Here is a 23,087-nt window from a genome sequence, read left to right as displayed (position 1 = left end):
CCCTAGACCCTAGAGTTAGGACTGTAAACACACAGTACACATACATACAGTTATACATGCAGACACAAACACACACACACAACATATACTATATACACCATATATACACACACACACAAAAAGACCACATAATGGGCCATTTCAGCACCCAGACCACAGCTAATAGAGTAAATGACAGGGGAAGGCTGTGAGAGAGTGAGAGGGGGTGTGTGTGTGTGTGTGTGTGTGTGTGTGTGTGTGCGTGCGTGAGACTGTGTTTGTTGTTGTTTTCCCCACACAGCTCTGGCTCTGTCCCTGGCCAAACACTCTTTGATGTGTGTGTGACAGTGTGAGGCATCCCACAGACTCTCAGGGCCAGAACCTCTCCCTCCCTCCCTCTCTCTTTCCATCCCTTCCTTCTCTCCCTCTCTCCATCCGTTGCTCTCTTGATCTATCTCTCCTTGTGGCTGCAGGGGATGACAAGGCACACTGCTGTTTCGCTGTAGGACCCTGCAGCTGCCTAAAACACACACTCACACACTAACACACACATATGGGTCTGGTTATCTCACCCTAGTCCTCTGGCCTACTCTGTTTCTCTCTCCCTCTGTTTCTCTCTCTCTATATATCTCTGTTTCTCTCTCTCTCCCTCTGTTTCTCTTTCTCTCTCTCCCTCTCTCTCTGTTTCTCTCTCTCTCTCCATCTCTGTTTCTCTCTCTCTCCCTCTGTTTCTCTCTCCCTCTGTTTCTCTCTCTCTCTGTTTCTCACTCTCTCTCTGTTTCTCTCTCTGTTTCCCTCTCTCCCTCTGTTTCTCTCTCTCTCTGTTTCTCTCTCTCTGTTTCCCTCTCTCCCTCTGTTTCTCTCTCTCTCTCTGTTTCTCTCTCTGTTTCTCTCTCTCCTTTTCTCTCTGTTTCTCTCTGTCTCTATGTTTCTCTCTTGCGCTGTCTCTGGGAGGATATGACATCATTCCTCCAGTGACCTGGCTTCCCTGTAAAGCAGGAGGATGTCTAATACAGAGATTTTAGATTTAAGCCCTGAAAGATGTTTAGTGTGTGTGTGTGTGTGTGTGTGTGTGTGTCTCTCTCTCCTTGGCAACAAAATATACTCTAGTCTATTTAATTAATTTATATCGCTGACATCCTCAACCTTTGAGACCCAGTAGCACCCTTAGACAAAGCTACACACAGACACACACACAGAGAAAGGACACGCCACTGCTGCATTCTCCATGAGGACAAGTAAACAACATACATCTGGACTGAATCTTTCTTCCATGTCTTTGCCAAGAAGCTTCTATTTAATAAGTATTACTTAACAGAACTGTCAGAGACATAACCTAGTCTTCTAGGTAGATGGAAGGCGTTGTGTGGTTTCAGGAGAGGCACAGCTCATTGGCTCTCTCAATGGAGGCTATCTCCTGCACTTTGCGCCACACACACACACGAAAGTACACAGTGCAACGTTTTCTTTCATTTCATCTTGGCTGTGACTTCATGAAATGTCAAACCAGCCGATCTAGTTCATTTTCCACTCCGTCTCTCTCATACACGTGAACAAACAGGCTGTGTTGATGTATGTGTTGTTGCTGTGTACGCATGCACAATGTGTGCTGTGCATGTGTGTAGTCTCCATTGTTGTTCAAGACTGTCGCCCAAACAAAATGGTTGACGTATCCTCGTTGCAGCGGACTTGTTGTCCAACCCCATATGGAACCAGTTTATCCACGATGACTTCTCTCCATTTCGGGCTCTTTGAAAATGTTGCTACTCCCCAAAAACAATATTCCCTTTGTTTCTATGTTTTTATGTTTCTTTCTTTTTAATGTCTGTCAGAAAACTTTAAATAAGCCAGCCAGCTAAGAATTACTTGCAGAAAGTTAATGCAGAAATATAATATGGCGTGTTTCTCAACCTGCTGTGTTTCTAGAGAGTGTGTGTGATGTTGATGCCAGGGGATAAATCACAACAGGTGACTGATGCTTTTGGCCCATTACAGATTTTTGAAATAAGAACAATGCTTATGTGTTTTATAAAATGACCATTGTGTGTGTGTCTGTGTGAGATTTAGAGAATTTATGTAAGTAAACGTGGTGTGTGTGTGTGTGTGTGTGTGTGTGTGTGTGTGTGTGTGTGTGTGTGTGTGTGTGTGTGTGTGTGTGTGTGTGTGTGTGTGTGTGTGTGTGTGTGTGTGTGTGTGTGTGTGTGTGTGTGTGTGTTATTGGCCTATATGCTTTGGCAGGTCATGAAAGAGAACCACTGATTACACTCCCAGATGTCACACACACATCACTGCTCACCACTCTTCTCTTTAAAGTGTGTGTCCGGTCTGTGTGTAAGGGGGTGGGGGGTAGATATCTACTGTCCCTTAGCCCTTTGTACTTTAGCAGCTCCCTAGTCCCTCTCCAGACACACACACACACACGCATCACCCCATGCAGATTCCTCCTGTGTGTCTAACCCACTTAGCTCTAAAAATACCTTGACCGTGACATCGTCCCAGCTTACAAGTCAACCATTAAATCCTAAAATTAGGCCATTATCAAAACTGACTTCAGATCAGTATATATTGACAACTGGTGGTCAATGTCTATGACTGCGTCCCATAAGGCACCCTATTACCTCTATAATAGGAATTTCCAGATGAAACAAAAGGAGACCAGTCGTTGATAAAGTGTGCCTCCGGGAAAACTATATTTTGTGTGGTATGCAATCGGGTATATCTATAATCACAAACTTGTCAAAGGCGTTTGACACTGTGGACCATACTGTCTTGGTGCAGAGATTGAAGTGTGTTGGGATTACTGGTCATGCTCTGGAGTGGTTTGAACTGCCTGTTAAAGAGAACCCGGTGTGTGGTTGGAAGTCAGACTCCATAGAGTTGTGCTCGGGTGTGCCTCAAGGATCAATTTTAGGTGCCCTGTTTATTATCTAGATCAACACCATTGGGAGACAACACTTTTGCCATCATTCAACAGAAAGTGTAGGATTTGAAGTGTTCTAAATTCCTCCAAAGACAAAATGCAAGGTATTTTCCAACACTGAACACTCTGAAAACCATGTCATTACTACCTTGGAAGGACATTCTATAGAGCAAGTCAAAAGTTACAACATTTTGGGTGGATGAGAAGTTGATCTTCACCACCCATGTAGAGAACCTGTCAGGCAACTCAAGCTGCGTATTGGGTTTTATTACTGGCAACAAAAAAAAACTTGTGGCTCCTTTGCTGCCAGAAAATAGTTGATTCGTTGTACTTTTCTCTCTGCATTAGACTATGGTGATACTATGTATGTGCAAGCCTCCAACTCTACACTGAAGGCTCTTGACTCTGTGTATCATGCAGCCCTTCGTTTTGTCACCAATCAGAGACGTCTAACTCACCATTGTGAACTCCAGCGTGCTGTCGGGTGAACATCACTAGCAACATGCAGGCTCAAACACTGGTACAATACATTCTTATTTAGAAGGCCATTTTAGGAAAACTGTTGTTTTATCTATCCTCTCTTCTAGCTCGAAATGAAAACACGTACAGCGCAGATCTCCATCTTGTTTTATGCTAAGAGTCCTGAAAAAAAGGTCCATTCATTGCTTATTCATTACTCAGTCCCCTGGTCTTGGAATTCCCTCCACACCAACCTACAACTACAGGAACTGGTGTCCCTGGAGGAGTTGAAAGGACAAATAGATGAACAGGTTGTTGAGACATGTAGTTTCTTGTTGTCACCCAATGTCACTAATTTGTGTTACCTTATGTAAGGAAGCGTGTTGTTTTACACACTGCTGTTGCCGGTGTCTTCTGTCCGTTTTCTTACTTAGTTTTTTTGCATTGTGTATTTTTATAGGAATTTGCTCTTGCCTAGTTAATAAACAATCCGTGTCTTAAGTCCTTGTACCTCCAGTTTGGCATCAATCACTATCAAAAAATATGAGAAAAATCCATAACGTTCAGTATCAAATCTAGTGACCATCAAAAGGAGTGTCCCAAATAGAACACTGGAAATCATAGCTGTGATATAGAGGGAAAATATAGAAATATGCTAAGCATTGTGCTAATTACTCTTAACTAAATACTACCTTCATTCATCTTACATTTCAACATTACACCCTCTATAATGCATTACTTTTGACCAGAGGCCCTTGTCAAAAGTAGTGCACTATATAGGGATTAGAGTGCAATTTGTCATGCAGACAGTGACAGACAGCTTAATGAAGCCTGAGTCTGTTGATGTGACAGCCTCATGTTATTAGTACTGTATCAATGCATGTCTGTCAATATGTCATGTGTCAATATGTACAGACTATTCATCTGTAAATGAGGGGGTGATCTCCATTATGGAAGACTGGAGAGAGACAGGCAGGGCTGGACGTGTATGTGTAACAAGACAGGGCTACTGAGACCTTTGTGTGTGTGTGTGTGTGTGTGTGTGTGTGTCCTAATAAAAGTGCAGATCCTGACACGTTTACTGCAGGTATGTGTGGGTGAGGATCTCCAGAGCTTGTGTGGAGGCCAGTCAGGGGCTGGACCCAGGGCTGAGACAGATCCCGTGTCTCATGGTTGTGTACCCATTCAGTTGTTGGGAGCATATTTAGAGTATGGGACCGGTTTTTATTTATTTAGATACAGTGACGTACGCACTGTCACACGTACACACTGTCACACGCACACACTGTCACACGCACACACTTTCACACGTACACACACACGCGTATGTTGAGCAATCTAAGGCCTATACAGTCCACTCCTTGTGTTGCTATTGCCATCCCAAAAGTAGTTGACTAGGGTTGGATTCTGTGAATAACCAAGGATTTAGGGATGGCTGGATCGATTGAGTGAGGGAAGGAGCGTCCTCCCTCGAGGGGTTCAGCGAAAGCCAGATAAACGGTTCCAAACCTCTCTGCCAATACCAGCAAATTGTCCGTTTTCCTTTCCACACTCAGACCACTCCCAGAGAGTCCTAGCAAAATAATTGCTTGAGAAATTGCCCTTTGCTAAAAAGCTATTTTTGTTTCTTTTTTACCATTTTAATTGAAAACAATCACACTAAGGCACTTAATTGTTACCCAGAAATGATTTGATATTGAGATAAAAATGGCTGCATTGGACGTTTAACTCTGTAGGAAAACACTTCCCCCCCCCCATACTCCACAACTCATTGGACCTTTAACTCTGTAGGAAAACACTTCCCCCCCCCCATACTCCACAACTCATCTCATTGGATCTTTAACTCTGTAGGAAAACACTTCCCCCCCCATACTCCACAACTCATTGGACCTTTAACTATGTAGGAAAACACTTCCCCCCCCATACTCCACAACTCATTGGACCTTTAACTCTGTAGGAAAACACTTTCCCCCCCCATACTCCACAACTCATTGGACGTTTAACTCTGTAGGAAAACACTTTCCCCCCCCCCATACTCCACAACTCATTGGACCTTTAACTATGTAGGAAAACACTTTCCCCCCCCCCCATACTCCACAACTCATTGGACCTTTAACTATGTAGGAAAACACTTCCCCCCCATACTCCACAACTCATCTCATTGGACCTTTAACTCTGTAGGAAAACACTTCCCCCCCCATACTCCACAACTCATCTCATTGGACCTTTAACTCTGTAGGAAAACACTTTTCCCCCCCTCATACTCCACAATGCACCATTATCAAACAGTTGTGATAATAACCTCATGGAATATGGGTGTTCTTCAATGGATGTGCTTTATTCATTTTACCATGAGTTTGGAGATGGCTATGCTGTAACTCCATTACATGACTGACATGAAGGCTCTAAAACCACCAACGCTTTATCAGAATATTTTCTGTACTCTATGTTGAGAAATATACAGCCAACAATACAGTCCACTACTACTGACACTACTGCCATCCCAAGTGTAGGTGACTAGGGTCGGATTCTGTGAATACCCATGGATAGAAGGTTGGAGGGATGGATGGATTGAGTGAGGGAAGGAGCATCCTCTCATCCTCCCTCGAGAGGGGTCCAGCGACAGCCAGATAAGCAGCTTTCTGCAAAATGACAGAATGAGATAAAGATGAGAGAAAGTAACTAGTGCCAGGTGAATACTTGGTTTAGGCCACAATCATATCAGCCTGAACTGAATAGAGAGGATTCTCCAGAAGCAGATTTTACTTCCTGGAAGTAGGGTCCCTCTGTGATTTTTTAACAATTGGGGATGGTGTTGTTATAACCGGGAAAATAGAGAGATTATGAGGAGAGAGGGAAAGAGGGCGAGAGAAGAGAACACACATTTCTGTCCTGTCAAGCAAACAAATGGGCCTGAACATCAGTGTGTAACTCATGACCATCACCGCATCATCATCACATTAGCCTCATTCAATTACACTGCAACTCGATGCTCCCTGAAATCAGTTAACTACTGCTAAACCATGAAGTGCACTTTTCATAGACAGTCCATGTTTTGCCTAGACCCACATTTTGTTTAGGTGTGGTTAGGCACTTATGGTAATGAGATGAAGGGACTAGTCTTCCCCAAGGTGTTTGGGTTGGGGAGATGCTATATACATTATTTTAATTGGATAGAGGCAGATAAGTGTTGTTAAGTCAGGAGGGGTAAAGTTAGAAGTGGCATGTGATTGTATGTGTCACAAATGGCACCCTATTCCCAATAGAGTGCACTACTTTTGACAAGAGCCCATAGGGCTCATTTGCGATGCATCTGTTGTGTTTTCTGGGTTGCCAGATTCTGGGTAGAGATATGAAGGCTGTTTGGGTTGTAGGGAAATCTGCTGTTTGAGAGAGAGTATTAAGATTCTCTGACCTGGGCCTCCCGGGTGGCGCAGTGGTTAAGGGCGCTGTACTGCAGCGCCAGCTGTGCCATCAGAGTCCCTGGGTCTGTCGTAACCGGCCGCGACCGGGAGATCCGTGGGGCGACGCACAATTGGCCTAGCGTCGCCCGGGTTAGGGAGGGCTTGGTCGGGCTTGGTCGGTAGGGGTGTCCTTGTCTCATCGCGCACCAGCGACTCCTGTGGCGGGCTGGGCGCAGTGTACGCTAGCCAAGGTGGCCAGGTGCACGGTGTTTCCTCCGGCGCATTGGTGCGGCTGGCTTCCGGGTTGGATGTGCGCTGTGTTAAAGAAGCAGTGCGGCTTGGTTGGTTGTGTATCGGAGGACGCATGACTTTCAACCTTCGTCTCTCCCGAGCCCGTACGGGAGTTGTAGCGATGAGACACGATAGTAGCTACTACAACAATTGGATACTACGAAATTGGGGAGAAAAAGGGGTAAAAAAAAAAAAAAAAAAGGTTCTCTGACCTGAGGGTGACCCCTCGGCACCAGGCTGTAGAAGTACACACACACAGATCGTCGCTGTCAGACCATGCCTGCCGTTTGTCAGGAAACACACCCTGGAGAGATTTTCTCTGTGTCAAACCCCTTGCTCCTCTCTAATCAAGACCAGGGCGCCTCCTCACCCCATCATTACCACCGCCCCTAACATACACACCCCGTCAGCACAGGCCCTGGAAAATGGTAAGTGGTATGCGAGGATGGTGCCGACAGACACTGCAGCTCTGCTTCTAGCTCCAAAGCAACTTTGCAGTATTTTGTTTTATTGTGTGTTATTTCTTACATTATTATATTAGCATTTTTTTGTGTTACATACAACCGGAAATAACTTTTGGATATCAGAGCGGCGGTAACTCACCAGCATTACGACCAGGATCCGAATTGGATCCTTTGTTCATACACCCCAGGGCAATTGAACTTATCCCAAAGGCTGCTCCAAGACGCTGCCAGTGGAGAAGAGGTATTCGGAGTGGACTTCTCCGACTCAGGAGGCGTGCACACCATCCACTGCTTACGAGTATATTACTCGTTAATGTTCAGTCTCTGGATAGTAAAGTAGACGAGCTCAGGGCGAGGATCTCCTTCCAGAGAGACATCAGGGTCTGTAACATACTTTGTTTCACGGAGTCATGGCTCTGTCGGGATATACTGTCCCCGTCCATACAGCAAGCTGGGTTCTCAGTTCATCACGCAGACAGGAATAAAGAACTCTCCGGGAAGAAGAAAGGCAGGGGTGTATGTTTCATGACTAACTACACATAATGTGATTGTGATACCATACAGAAACTCAACTCCTTTTGTTTGTCCGACCTAGAATACCTCAATCAGATGCCTACCGTATTACCTTCCAAGAGAATTCTCTTCGGTTATAGTCACAGCCGTGTATATTCCCCCTCAAGCTGATACCATGATGTCCCTCAAGGCACAACACCACTGGACTTTATGCCACATATCCTGAGGCCGCATTTATTGTAGCTGGGGATTTTAACAAAGCAAATTTGAGGAAAACGCTACGAAAGTTCTATCAACACATTGACTGTACTACCCGCTTAGGAAAAACATTAGATCACTGCTACTTGCCTTTTCGAGATGCCTACAAGGCCCTCCCCCGCCCTCCCTTCAGCAAATCAAATCAGGACTCCATTTTGCTCCTCCCTTCCTATAGGCAGAAACTTAAACAGGAAGTACCCGTTCTAAGGTCGATTCAATGCTGGTTTGACCAATTGGAATCCATGCTTCAAGATTGTTTTGATCATGCGGACTGGGATATGTTCCAGGTAGCCTCAGAGAATAACATTGATGTTTACACGGACACGTGACTGAGTTCATCAGGGAGTGTATAGTGGATGTTTTTCCCTACCGCGTTTAACCATGGAAATGTGACTGGGAATATGGTTGAATACAAACAGTGTAGTTATTCTCTCTCTAAGGCAATCAGACAGACAAAATGTCAGTACAGAGACAAAGTGGAGTCGCAATTCAACGGCTCAGACACAAGACGTATGTGGCAGGGTCTACTGACAATCACGGACTACAAAGGGAAAACCAGCCACGTTGCGGACACCAACGTCTTGCTCCCAGACGAACTAAACACCTTCGCACGTTTTGAGGATAACACAGTACCACCGACGCGGCCCGCTAGAAAAGACTGTGGGCCCTCGTTCTCCATGGCCGATGTGAGTAAGACGTTTAAGCGTGTTAACCCTTGCAAGGCTGCCGCCCCAGATGGCATCCCTAGCCGAGTCCTCAGAGCACACGCAGACCAGCTGGCTGGAGTGTTTACAGACATATTCAATCTCTCCCTATCGCAGTCTGCTGTCCCCACTTGCTTCAAGATGTCCACCATTGTTCCTGTACCCAAGAAAGCAAAGGTAACTGAGCTAAATTACTATCGCCCTGTAGAACTCACTTCTGTCATCATGAAGTGCTTTGAGAGGTAGAACTACCCATCCCGGATCCGGGAGAATTGTCATCAACTACACTAATTAGCATAGAGCAACGGTCAAAAAATATTCATATTCATGAAATCACAAGTGAAATATAGTGAAACACAGCTTAGCCTTTTGTTAATCACCCTGTCATCTCAGATTTTGAAATTATGCTTTACAGCCAAAGCAAGACAAGCGTTTGTGTAAGTTTATCGATAGCCTGGCATAGCATTATGTCCAGCTAGCAGCAGGAAGCTTGGTCACGAAAATCAGAAAAGCAATCAAATTAACCGTTTACCTTTGATGATCTTCGGATGTTTTCACTGACGAGACTCCCAGTTAGACAGCAAATGTTCCTCTTGTTCCATAAAGATGATTTTTCTACCCAAAATTCCTCCGTTTGTTTGTCACTTTATGTTGAGAAATCCACCGTAAATAGCGGCCATGACAACGCCGGAAAAAAATTCAAATTATATCCATAATATCGACAGAAACATGGCAAACATTTTTTATAATCAATCCTCAAGGTGTTTTTCAAACATCTATTCGATAATATATCAACCGGGACAATTGGCTTTTCAGTAGGAGCGAGAGGAAAAATGACTACCTCTGTCTTTTACGCAAGAATCACTCTGAGAGCCCTCAGCTGGCCACTTACGCAATGTAGTTGTTTACGCTCATTCTTCAACATAAAGGCGTGAAACTACGTCTCAATGCTGTAGACACCTTAGGGAATACGTAGAATCTGGTTGATATCCCTTTCAGTGGCCAATAGGGGTGCATAGGAAGACAACGGTTTCAAAACATGAGTCACTTCCTGATTGGATTTTTCTTAGGCTTTCGCCTGCAATATCAGTTCTGTTATACTCACAGACAATATTTTGACAGTTTTGGAAACTTTAGAGTGTTTTCTATCCTAAGCTGTCAATTATATGCATATTCTAGCAACTGGTCCTGAGAAATAGGCGATTTACTTTGGGAATGTTATTTTTCCAAAAATGAAAATAGTGCCCCCTAGTTTCAAGAGGTTAATGATCATATCACCTCTACCTTACCTGACACCCTAGACCCACTTCAATTTGCATACCGCCCCAATAGATCCACAGATGATGCCTGCGCACTGCCCTATCCCATCTGGACAAGAGGAATAACTACGTCAGAATGCTGTTCATTGACTATAGCTCAGCCTTCAACACCATAGTACCCTCCAACCTTAAGCTCCGGGCCCTGGGTCTGAACCCAGCCCTGTACAACTGGGTCCTGGACTTCCTGACGGGCCGCCCCCAGGTGTTGAAGGTAGGAAACAACTTCACTGAACCTCAACAAAGGGGCCCCACAAGGGTGCATGCTCAGCCCCCTCCTGTACTCCCTGTTCACCCATGACTGCGTGGCCACGCACGCCTCCAACTCAATCAAGTTTGCAGACGACACAATAGTAGTTGGTCTGATTACCAACAATGACGAGACAGCCAACAGGGAGGAGGTGAGGCCCCTGGCGGAGTGATGCCAGGAAAATAACCTCTCCCTCAATGTAAACAAAACGAAGGAGCTGATGGTGTACTTCAGGAAACAGCAGAGGGAGTACGCCCCATCTACAGCCACGTGACCGCAGTGGAGAAGGTGGAAAAACAGCTATCTCAAGGCCATTAGACTGTTAAATAGCCATCACTAGCCGGGACCGCCCACCTACTCAACCCTGCATCTTAGCCTCTACGGCCCTATATACATAGACATGGAATCAATGGCCACTTTAATAATGGAACACTCGTCACTTTAATCATGTTTACTTACTGCTTTACTCATCCCATATGTATATACTGTATTATATTCTGCTGTATTGTAGTTAATGCCACTCCGACATTGCTCGTCCTAATATTTATATATTTCTTAATTCCATTATTTTACTTTTAGATGTGTGTGTATTGTTGTAAATTGTTAGATACTACTGCACTGTTGGAGCTAGGAACACAAGCATTTCGCTACACCCGTAAAAACATCTGCTAAATATGTGTATGTGACCAATACAATTTGATTTGATTTGAAAGGAGAAAACAGAGCGGTGTTGTCCCCCAGCAAGGCCACATTCATTTCCCTTTTCATGTAAGTCTCCTGCGTCTCTCTCTCTTGTGTTTTTAAGTGGTCAGAGCCATCAAAAACCCAGCAGAACAGACCTTCAAACCAGAACCACAGTCCCCATAAGGAAGGGTGGCCTCCAGGTTAGCCCGGTTACTGCGCCCGGCGGTGCCATGATGGATGAAGAATATCTGGACCCAGTCAATGTCTTGGAATCCAAAGAGAATATTATTTACCAAAAACTGCTGTAAAAAATATATATATTTTATTGTGTTGATAAGATGGCGGCCATTCGGATCCAGGAATAAACAACCAATGTTGCCATATTGTTTTGCGCTATACACCAGAGGCCCAGCCTGCATCATACCAGGCATCTCGTACTTTGATCCTGATGTTCTTTTATATGTCATTTTGTGTGTGTGTGTCCTCTCGATAGCCAATCTGTCCCCTCTCAGGTGCCCTCATAACTGTGTGCACACCACTTAATCAGACAAGCCAGCATAATCAGTTTTCAAATCACTGATGAAGGATTTTGAGGCTGATTCCCTGACCTGTCAATGTTTTTAATTTGCTGTTTTATACTCTTGTGAATTCAATGGTTTTTACTAGATTACTTGTAGTTTTTCATGTTGTCTGTCTGTAATTTGTTTGTAATGACTTGGTGCTGCCTATCTTGGCCAGGGCGCTCTTGAAAAAGAGATTTTAATATCAATGAGCCCTTCCTGGTTAAATAAAGGTTAAATAAAATTCAATAAAAAATAAACTGGAGAAGACACGCAGTCACACACATTACATGGTGCGCTGTGTGTTTACATAATGCGTGTGCAAACACAGACACTTATGTGTGGTACCATCGTTCAGGGTCAAAGCACGTGAGCATATGGCACTGGTGTGTTTGGGAACTATACGGTGCAGTCACGTGTACATTGACAGACACACAATATGACATTTTTTCAGGGCCACAATCCGTGCAGCATTTGCAGTATCCCAGTATCAGCCATTTTGATGATGCAGGTTCCAGTTTCAGATTAGAAGCGAGGCAGGCTGAGTCACAGGTCTAGTCCCACACACAGAGAGAGAACAGAGAGTTATTATCTGCTGGGATATCTGTGCGGCCTTGTCACTCTCACCGTCCTGGTGTGGGGGTTATGTTGTTGCGACAATTATGTCCTATCTCACTTCCATCCTTTGATCTCACTGACTGAACCTACCGCCACGTTTAGACCCTTTTCCTATTGAGCGGTTTGAAGACAAATCATGCTGTCGCCCCTAAAAAGTCCCCCCACCAAGACAGAGAGCATGTGGGTCAGATATGTATACACACTACAGTACAGAGAGGTGTGTGTTTGTCTCAAAGGCTTTGAAGTCTGTCTGACAGTGCCACACACAGTGCAGAGACAGACAGCCTCCTCTGCTATTAAAGGTTTAAGGCTAATCGTGAGCTAGCCATCATTGCCTCTCTGACACTCCTTTAAACTAGCTTTAAACAGGGAGGTGCAAAGTGAAGCCTCTCTGTGTGTGCTTACGTGTGTGTGTGTGCTTACGTGTGCGCGTGTGCTTGCGTGTGTGTGTGCTTACGTGTGCGTGTGTGCTTGTGTGTGTGTGTGTGTGTGTGTGTGTGAGTGGGTGTGAGTCTTTGGCCCCAGGCAAGCCCCAGTATTGACAGGATTACTAGTACTCAGCCAACCCAGGAGAGAGAGGGGGGGGGGGGGGGAGTAAATCATTTAAAAGCAGGGCCTAGTGTAATGAAAGACAGGGAATCTAGTGAAGAGCAAAGAGAGACCTCCTGGGAGCTAGCTACCTATCACAGGCGTTAATCCTGGGAGTTACAGCTCGATTAACACTTAACAAGTCGCTCACCACTTAACTCCTCTCCTCTCTCACCGATTCTCCTCTCCATGGCCCTGCCCTGCCTGGCCACCATCACACACACTCTGTCAGACTTGGTCACAGTGCAAGAAGTGTGTGTGTGTGTTTGACTACCACTGATAAAGACATAGCCTCAACCTCAAGTCTGCTGTCTCACATCCCAGCTAGTCACCACACCAAGACAGCCATGCATTCCGTGCCCCAACTGCTCCAGGTACAAGTTGTCCAGGTCCAACTCAGGGGGTTAGTCTGTATCTTTCTAAGTATACACTTCTGTGTCCTTCACTCCGGTCAAATCCTGATTTACACAGTGGCATGTTTGTTTTCCAGAAGGCGTTTGTTTTCCCAACACAAATGGCCGCCGTCCCTGTGTTACAACCCTCCGTTTACAGCCCTAAGGACTCGTTAGCTTCGCCGCTCTAATGGCACCCCCCTACAGTAAAGCCTAATTGAATTATCGCTATCAGCTAGCCAACCGTTAGCCTCCCGTCATTAGGCTATTTAGCAGCCAGGTAGCCCAGAGATGATGGCATGTGGCCGGTAGTTATGCATTGTGTGTGTTTGTGCGAGTCCAGCTGTGCCATCCTGAGCTGCTGCCCTGTTGTAAAGGTGAACACACACACTGATTAAGTCTTTAAGGAAACTAGCGTTGGGAGAGATCAAGAAGGGCCTGATTGTCAGTCGGAGTGGCGGTGAACTAACAGCTGGGAGAAAACTAATCCAGCCTGGGATTTAGTTTTACCACGATAAAAAAAGATTATATTCGCCCCACCCTCTCTTTCTCCTCTCTCTTTCTATTTCTCTCTCTTTCTCTCCTTTCTCTCTCTCCTCTCCTCTCCCCTCTTTCTTCTATCTCTACTCTCTCCTCTGTCTCTTCTGTCTCTCCTCTCTCGCTAAAATGATTGTGAACATAATGTCCTCATGTTTCAGTTGTCTCTAGAAGATTGTCGGTGACAAATAGAAAAATGAGGGATTGAGATAGACACAAACCAAAGCCCCACACTACAGAAGAGGAAGCCCATATCCTGCTGCTCCACACTCACGCTGCTAACCCCTGAGGAGTGCTGGGGTTATTTGATTAGATTCATAATGATAATGACAGGAGTGGAGGAGTGGGACTGGCTGTCACAGGCTAGAGGATCGAGAGATCACCCCTGATGGAGAGGAGGGGGGGGGGACTGGTGAACTTGACATCTACTACAGTGCAGTCGAAATATATTCAGACCTGTTTACTTTTTCCACATTTTGTTACGTTACACTTAACAGCCTAATTTTAAAATTTATTAAATAAAAAAAATGTTAATCTACTCACAATACCCCATAATGACAGTTAAAACAGATTTCAGACATTTTTGCAAAGGTATAAAAAAAATTAAAAGCAGAAATACCTTATTTACATAAATATTCAGACCCTTTGCTATGAGACTTGAAATTGAACTCAGGTAAATCTTGTTTCCATTGATCATCCTTGAGATGTTTATACAACTTGATTTTAGTCCACCTGTGGTAAATTCAATTGATTGGACATGATTTGGAAAGGCACACACCTGTCTATATAAGGTCCCACAGTTGACAGTGCATGTCAGAGCAAAAAAGCCATGAGGTTGAAGGAATTGTCCGTAGAGCTTCGAGACAGGATTGTGTAGAAGCACAGATCTGGGGAAGGGTACCAAAAAATGTCTGCAGCATTGAAGGTCCCCAAGAACACAGTGGCCGCCATCATTCTTAAATGGAAGAAGTTTGGAACCTTCCAGAAGGACAACAATCTCTGCAGCACTCCACCAATCAGGCCTTTGTGGTAGAGTGGACAGACAGCAGCCACTCATCAGTAAAAGGCACATGACAGCCCACTTCGAATTTGCCAAAAGGGACCTAAAGGACACTGACCATGAGAAACAAGATTCTCTGGTCTGATGAAACCAAGATTGAACTCTTTGGCCTGAATGATTCACATCTGGAGGAAACCTGGTACCATCCCTACGGTGAAGCATGGTGGTGGCAGCATCCTGCTGTTGGGATGTTTTTGAGCAGCAGGGACTGGGAGACTAGTCAGGATCGAGGGAAAGATGAACAGAGCAAAGTACAGAGAGATCATTGATGAAAACCTGCTCCAGAGCTCTCAGGATCTCAGACTGGGGAGAAGATTTACCTTCCAACAGGACAACGACCCTAAGCACACAGCCAAGACAACGCAGGAGTGGCTTCGGGACCAGTCTCTGAATACCAGAGCCTCGGCTTGAACCTGATCAAACATCTCTGGAGAGACCTGAAAATAGCTATGCAGCGACGCTCCCTATCCAACCTGACAGAGCTTGAGAGGATCTGCAGAGAAGAATGGGAGAAACTCCCCAAATACAGGTGTGCCAAGCTTGTAGCGTCATACCCAAAACTCAAGGCTGTATTCGCTGCCAAAAGTTCTTCAACAAAGTACTGAGTAAAGCGTCTGAATACTTATGTAAATATGATTTCCATGTTTTCTTTTTAATAAATCAGTGTCATGGTGGTTTTGGTGTAGTAACTAATACGACATACTTTGGTGTACAGTCGTGGCCAAAAGTTTTGAGAATGACACAAATATTAATTTTCACGAAGTTTGCTGCTTCAGTGTCTTTAGATATTTTTGTCAGATGTTACTATGGAATACTGAAGTATAATTACAAGCATTTCATAAGTGTCAAAAGATTTTATTGACAATTACATGAAGTTGCTGCAAAGAGTCAATATTTGCAGTGTTGACCCTTCTTTTTCACGACCTCTGCAATCCGCCCTGGCATGCTGTCTATTAAATTCTGGGCCACATCCTGACTGATGGCAGCCCATTCTTGCATAAATCAATGCTTGGAGTTTGTCAGAATATGTGGGATTTTGTTTGTCCACCCGCCTCTTGAGGATTGAACACAAGTTCTCAATGGGATTAAGGTCTGGGGAGTTTCCTTGCCATGGACCCAAAATATCGATGTTTTGTTCCCCGAGCCACTTAGTTATCACTTTTGCCTAATGGTAAGGTGCTCCATCATGCTGGAAAAGGCATTGTTCGTCACCAAACTGTTCCTGGATGGTTGGGAGAAGTTGCTTTTGGAGGATGTGTTGGTACCATTCTTTATTCATGGCTGTGTTCTTAGGCAAAATTTTAAGTGAGCCAACTACCTTGGCTGAGAATCAACCCCACACATGAATGGTCTCGGGATGCTTTACTGTTGGCATGACACAGAACTGATGGTAGGGGAAAGGGGATTCATCAGAGAAAATGACTTTACCCCAGTCCTCAGCAGTCCAATCCCTGTGCCCTTTGGAAGAATATCAGTCTGTCCCTGATGTTTTTCCTGGAGAGAAGTGGCTTCTTTGCTGCCCTTCTTGACACCAGGACATTATCCAAAAGTCTTCGCCTCACTGTGCGTGCAGATGTACTCACACCTGCCTGCTGCCATTCCTGAGCAAGCTCTGTACTGGTGGTGCCCTGATCCCGCAGCTGAATCAACTTTAGGAGACGGTCCTGGCGCTTGCTGGACTTTCTTGGGTGCCCTGAAGCCTTCTTCACCACAATTGAACCGCTCTCCTTGAAGTTCTTGATGATCCGATAAATGATTGATTTAGGTGCAATCTTTCTGGCAGCAATATCCTTGCCTGTGAAGCCCTTTTTGTGCAAAGCAATGATGATGGCACGTGTTTCCTTGCAGGTAACCATGGTTGACAGAGGAAGAACAATGATTCCAAGCACCACCCTCCTTTTGAAGCTTCCAGTCTGTTATTCAAACTCAATCAGCCGGACAGAGTGATCTCCAGCCTTGTCCTCGTCAACACCCACACCTGTGATAACGAGAGATTCACTGACATGATGTCAGCTGGTCCTTTTGTGGCAGGGCTGAAATGAAGTGGAAATGTTTTTTGGGATTCAGTTAATTTGCATGGCAAATAGGGACTTTGCAATTAATTGCAATTCTTCTGATCACTCTTCATAACATTCTGGAGTATATGCAAATTGCCATCATACAAACTGAGGCAGCAGACTTTGTGAAAATTAATATTTGTGTCATTCTCAAAACTTTTGGCTAGGACTGTAGTTGGCTAGGACTGTTTCCGTGTTGTGGTTAGTGTTTTTGCTCTGTAGTGATTGACGTGAACCCCAGGCGTGGGTGTGAGAAATTAGTTCGTACCATTAGGAACCTGCCATCATGTTAATTGAGACTAATGGGTTAATAGCTTTGTGAAGGAAGTATCCATAGAGCATCTGGAGTGCTGTGACAGTGAATTCAGGACACACTTACTCTTACGCTGACACAGGCTAACTCAAGCTCTCACACCTCAATTCCACCCGTTACGTACTCAGCCCATGTAAATAAATGAACTAACTAGCTCACTAAACGTCACACACGGTTCACATTCACAGCAAGGCCGGGGGTTGTTTAAAGGGTCAAAACTGTAATTCCACACTGTTGTAAAACATCAAATCAACAGCTTGGTAACTATAATAACGTCATATCCCTTTCAAGAGCGCTAGTATGGCACACAGGGCTACTGTTCTCTGTCTCACCCACACACACACCAACACCCCAAACACACACACACACACACCAACACCCCACAAACAGGGCTACTGTTCTCTGTCTCACCTACACACACACCAACACCCCACACACACACCAACACCCCACACACACACCAACACACCACACAGAGCTACTGTTCTCTGTCTCACCCACACACACCAACACCCCACACACACACCAACACCCCACACACACACACACACCAACACCCCACAAACAGGGCTACTGTTCTCTGTCTCACCTACACACACACCAACACCCCACACACACACCAACACCCCACACACACACCAACACCCCACACAGGGCTACTGTTCTCTGTCTCACCCACACACACACCAACACCCCACACACACACCAACACCCCACACACAGGGCTACTGTTCTCTGTATCACCCACCCACACACACACACCAACACCCCACACACAGGGCTACTGTTCTCTGTCTCACCCACACACACACACACACACACACACACCAACACCCCACACACACACCAACACCCCACACACAGGGCTACTGTTCTCTGTCTCACCCACCCCCACACACACCAACACCCCACACACAGGGCTACTGTTCTCTGTCTCACCCACCCACCCACACACACCAACACCCCACACACAGGGCTACTGTTCTCTGTCTCACCCACCCACCCACACACACACACCAACACCCCACACACAGGGCTACTGTTCTCTGTGTCACCCACACACACACACCAACACCCCACACACAGGGCTACTGTTCTCTGTCTTACCCACACACACACACACCAACACCCCACACACAGGGCTACTGTTCTCTGTCTCACCCACCCACCCACCCACACACCCACACACACCAACACCCCACACACAGGGCTACTGTTCTCTGTCTCACCCACACACACACTCACACACACCAACACTCCACACACAGGGCTACTGTTCTCTGTCTCACCAACACCCCACACACAGGGCTACTGTTCTCTGTCTCACCCACTCACACACACACACCAACACCCCACACACAGGGCTACTGTTCTCTGTCTCACACACACACACACCAACACCCCACACACAGGGCTACTGTTCTCTGTCTCACCCACACACACACACACACCAACACCCCACACACAGGGCTACTGTTCTCTGTCTCACCCACACACACACACACACCAACACCCCACACACAGGGCTACTGTTCTCTGTCTCACCCACCCACCCACCCACACACCCACACACACCAACACCCCACACACAGGGCTACTGTTCTCTGTCTCACCCACACACACACTCACACACACCAACACTCCACACACAGGGCTACTGTTCTCTGTCTCACCAACACCCCACACACAGGGCTACTGTTCTCTGTCTCACCCACCCACCCACACACACACACCAACACCCCACACACAGGGCTACTGTTCTCTGTCTCACACACACACACACCAACACCCCACACACAGGGCTACTGTTCTCTGTCTCACCCACACACACACACACACCAACACCCCACACACAGGGCTACTGTTCTCTGTCTCACCCACACACACACACACACCAACACCCCACACACAGGGCTACTGTTCTCTGTCTCACCCACACACACACCAACACCCCACACACAGGGCTACTGTTCTCTGTCTCACCCACACACACCAACACCCCATACACAGGCTCTTGGCCATGGCTTTGATAGTGGGCCTGCTGGCAAGGAGGGGGGGGGGGGGTTCCTTTGAGGAATCACCTACACACACAGCTGTTTTATGAAGTGGTGTTAAAGTTATCAGTGTCTCCTGGCTTCCCCGGGACAGTGTGTGTCTAACAGCAGATAGCCAAGTGGAGACCTGGTTCCTCTTATCTGTGTGTAGAACCAGGCCAGGCAGGGTGGCCCGTGTGGGCTCTCGCCCCAGCATTAAAGCCTGTCAGTGGGCCGGAGTGTGGCTGAGGCTGGCCAGGTCTCCATACACCAAGGGCCTAGATAGACACTGAACTTAGCTCTGAGATCAAAGGGTCCACTGTCACTGCTCCTTCTGATAACACAGACCCAGTCTGGACCAGGGGACTGGGTGTCAGTGTAGAGAGAGACCAACCAAATAACAACCACCAAACCACAACCACCAGACAAACAAACAATAGCAGCAAGTCTAGGGAGGCTCTTTTATGATAAAGATCATTCCAGCATTTTACTGGTGTTTTCTCACTCTAGTTCCTTCTCTGTTTTGCATTTTTCTTTCCTCTGCTCTGTCATGCCTCCTTTTCTATCAGTCATTGTCTTTTTATACATCTCTCTCTCTATCTCTCCCTCTCTCTCGGTCTTTCCGCTCTGTTTATCAGTCCAGTGGCTCTTCTTAACTTTCCAGGAAAAAAGGACCTCTCCTCTTTCCTTGTTTGATCTCATCCCTCCATCCAATTCACTGCTGTGTTTTCTAATGATACAGTGAAAACCCTGTGGTATCCTAAAAAGCACTAGGCTGGCCTAAAGACATACACATCTTGTTCATGCCTGTGTGTCTGCGATCCATATTTACTCTGGGGCTGTTAATACCCCACAGAAGAGAGAGTGCCTCTTTGCACGTACACTGTGTTTTCCAACAAGACACCCACCTTGGACTAAACAAACAACAAGGCCTACTTTTCCATTTGCTGGATTTAAAGAGATACTTTGGGGTTTTGAAGCCATTTTTATGTCTCCGTGTCCAGTATGAAGGTAGTTTTACCAGATAATGTTAACTAGTGTTAACCCAATGACTGGGCCGCATTCCTAAACTCCCCAAGTATCCCTTTAACCAGGGCTGTAGTCAGTCGTGTCTGAAGCCTTCGTCCCAGCTACTAAATCTCTTGACTTAATTCAGTGTTCATCACATCCTGAAATACAGGGGGAGTGAGGGAATTGGCTAAATTGAGGGGACAGTAATTGTTTGAATCAGTTGTTTTAGTGTCTGGGACCCAGAGATAGATAGAGACAGACACGGAGGCTGGTGATAGGGCTTTCCATTTCAGGGGTAGAGATTTGAAGAAAACAGCACAGTAGGTGGTGTTTGAGGTCAGGACTCCACTTGACCATCTGTGTGGTTATACATATATACCTTAACTGACCATGTTTCGGGGTTCTACTGACTGTGTTTGTGGTTGTGTTGTGCTGATAGTCTATAAATGGTTGCGTTTGTTGTTCCAGGGACGTTTGACCGCAGTGTGACCCTGCTGGAGGTGTGTGGAAGCTGGCCAGAGAGCTTTGGCCTGCGTCACATGAGCTCTGTGGAGTCCACCGAGGAGGGGCTGAGAGAGAGGCTGGCAGACGCCATGTCAGAGTCACCATCCAGAGACATAGTGGGCTCGGCTACCGGTCAGTCACAAACACACAAACACACACTAACACAGACACGCACACACACATATACACACATGCGCATGCGTGCGCACACACAAACGCGTGCACACACACAGACTCATAAATAATTTGCATCATTAATAATGTCGTGGTTTCAATCTTTCCAATAATTTACTGACCATTCATTCTCTCAAACTGTGAAATGTGATAGTGGTCAACTTCATTTTCGTAACTTTTTGAACTTTCATTTACTATCTTTCAACCGCTACTCTTAATCATGCTTGTTTGGTTTTGCAGCAGCTAGTTTTCAAAAGTGTGCGGGTGTATATTTGTGTATGGGCCTGCGTGTGTGTGTCAGCCATTCAGACAATCCAAATGTTTAACTCATTTAGGAAGCGGCAGCGCTCTTCCTCTCCTTAAGTGAACAAGAGATCCTTTGATTTTAATGGTGGGAGAGGAGGGGTTTCTCTTAGGGAGAGGAGACTGCCACTGGGAGCTAGAGCGGCAAAGGGTCACAAGGCCCTAATGTGTTTAGCATCGACTACCCCCCCACCCCTCCTCTCATCCCCTTCTCTCTCACCCTTCTCGGTCTCGCTCTGCTCTCATCCGTCTCTCTCTCTATCATCCCTTTCTTTCTCTCGCTCTCGTTGCCCATCTTTTACGACATAATCTTGTTTGGACCTATTCATTTACAGAGGCCCCTGCAGCAGCAATGGCAGTCACATGGAATGGACACTCTTTGGGACTCCCTCGCCCCCTCCTCTCACGCCCTCTCTCTCTGTCTCTCTCTGTGTCTTTCTGTTTCTCTCTGTCCCTTTCTCTCTCTGTCTCTCTCTGTGTCTCTCTGTCTCTCTCTGTGTCTCTCTGTCTCTCTCTGTTTCTCTCTGTCCCTTTCTCTCTCTGTCCCTCTCTCTCTCTCTCTCTCTCTCTCTCTCTCTCTCTCTCTCTCTCTCTCTCTCTCTCTCTCTCTCTCTGTGTTTCTCTGTCCCTCTCTGTTTCTCTCTGTCCCTTTCTCTCTCTGTGTCTCTCTGTCTCTCTCTGTTTCTCTCTGTGTCTCTCTGTCTCTCTCTGTTTCTCTCTGTCCCTTTCTCTCTCTGTCCCTCTCTCTCTCTCTCTCTCTCTCGCTCTCTGTGTTTCTCTGTCCCTCTCTGTTTCTCTCTGTCCCTTTCTCTCTCTGTGTCTCTCTGTCTCTCTCTGTTTCTCTCTGTCCCTTTCTCTCTCTGTCCATCTCTCTGTCTCTCTCTGTCTCTCTCTGTGTCTCTCTGTCTCTCTCTGTGTCTCTCTGTCTCTCTCTGTTTCTCTCTGTCCCTTTCTCTCTCTCTCTCTCTCTCTTTCTCTCTCTCTCTCTCTCTCTCTCTCTCTCTCTCTCTGTGTTTCTCTGTCCCTCTCTGTTTCTCTCTGTCCCTTTCTCTCTCTGTGTCTCTCTGTCTCTCTCTGTTTCTCTCTGTCCCTTTCTCTCTCTGTCCATCTCTCTGTCTCTCTCTGTCTCTCTCTGTGTCTCTCTGTCTCTCTCTGTGTCTCTCTGTCTCTCTCTGTTTCTCTCTGTCCCTTTCTCTCTCTCTCTCTCTTTCTCTCTCTCTCTCTCTCTCTCTCTCTCTCTCTCTCTGTGTTTCTCTGTCCCTCTCTGTTTCTCTCTGTCCCTTTCTCTCTCTGTGTCTCTCTGTCTCTCTCTGTTTCTCTCTGTCCCTTTCTCTCTCTGTCTCTCTCTGTGTCTCTCTGTCTCTCTCTGTGTCTCTCTGTCTCTCTCTGTTTCTCTCTGTCCCTTTCTCTCTCTGTCCCTCTCTCTCTCTCTCTCTCTCTCTCGCTCTCTGTGTCTCTCTGTCTCTCTCGGTTTCTCTCTGTCCCTTTCTCTCTCTGTCCCTCTCTCTCTCTCTCTCTGTCCCTCTATAATTGCTCCTGTCTCTGTGACTCTGCTCGTCATTAGATTAGGGGCCAACTCCCGGACACTTGTAGTCTGCGCTTGTCCATCCATCGCTACGGCTACAGCCCCCTCTAATGCAACACAAAATTAATTTCTGATCACATTACATCCAATCTCCCCCCATTTTCCTCTGC

At 46.1% G+C, this 23,087-nt stretch overlaps 1 protein-coding gene across 12 annotated transcripts in view; it reads left to right on the top strand.

The window, feature by feature from the left end:
* LOC110507115 (BCAS3 microtubule associated cell migration factor) overlaps positions 1-23,087 on the top strand; it is a 361,308-nt gene that overhangs the window by 308,440 nt on the left and 29,781 nt on the right. For 8 of the 12 annotated variants that reach the window (XM_090223475.1, XM_090223473.1, XM_036965506.2 and 5 more), the window contains one exon: positions 20,880-21,047. In XM_090223475.1, the coding sequence (XP_090079601.1) occupies positions 20,880-21,047 (168 nt within the window). Of the gene's footprint in view, positions 1-11,363; positions 12,092-20,879; positions 21,048-23,087 lie in introns of those variants that run through there. The other 4 variants (XM_090223479.1, XM_090223477.1, XM_090223476.1 and 1 more) reach the window with 1 other exon arrangement.

This window comes from Oncorhynchus mykiss, chromosome 27, assembly GCF_057628025.1.
Source record: "Oncorhynchus mykiss isolate SJ-2025 chromosome 27, ASM5762802v1, whole genome shotgun sequence".
Classification (NCBI taxonomy): Eukaryota; Metazoa; Chordata; class Actinopteri; order Salmoniformes; family Salmonidae; genus Oncorhynchus; species Oncorhynchus mykiss.
This window is presented reverse-complemented; position numbering and strand designations above follow the sequence as displayed.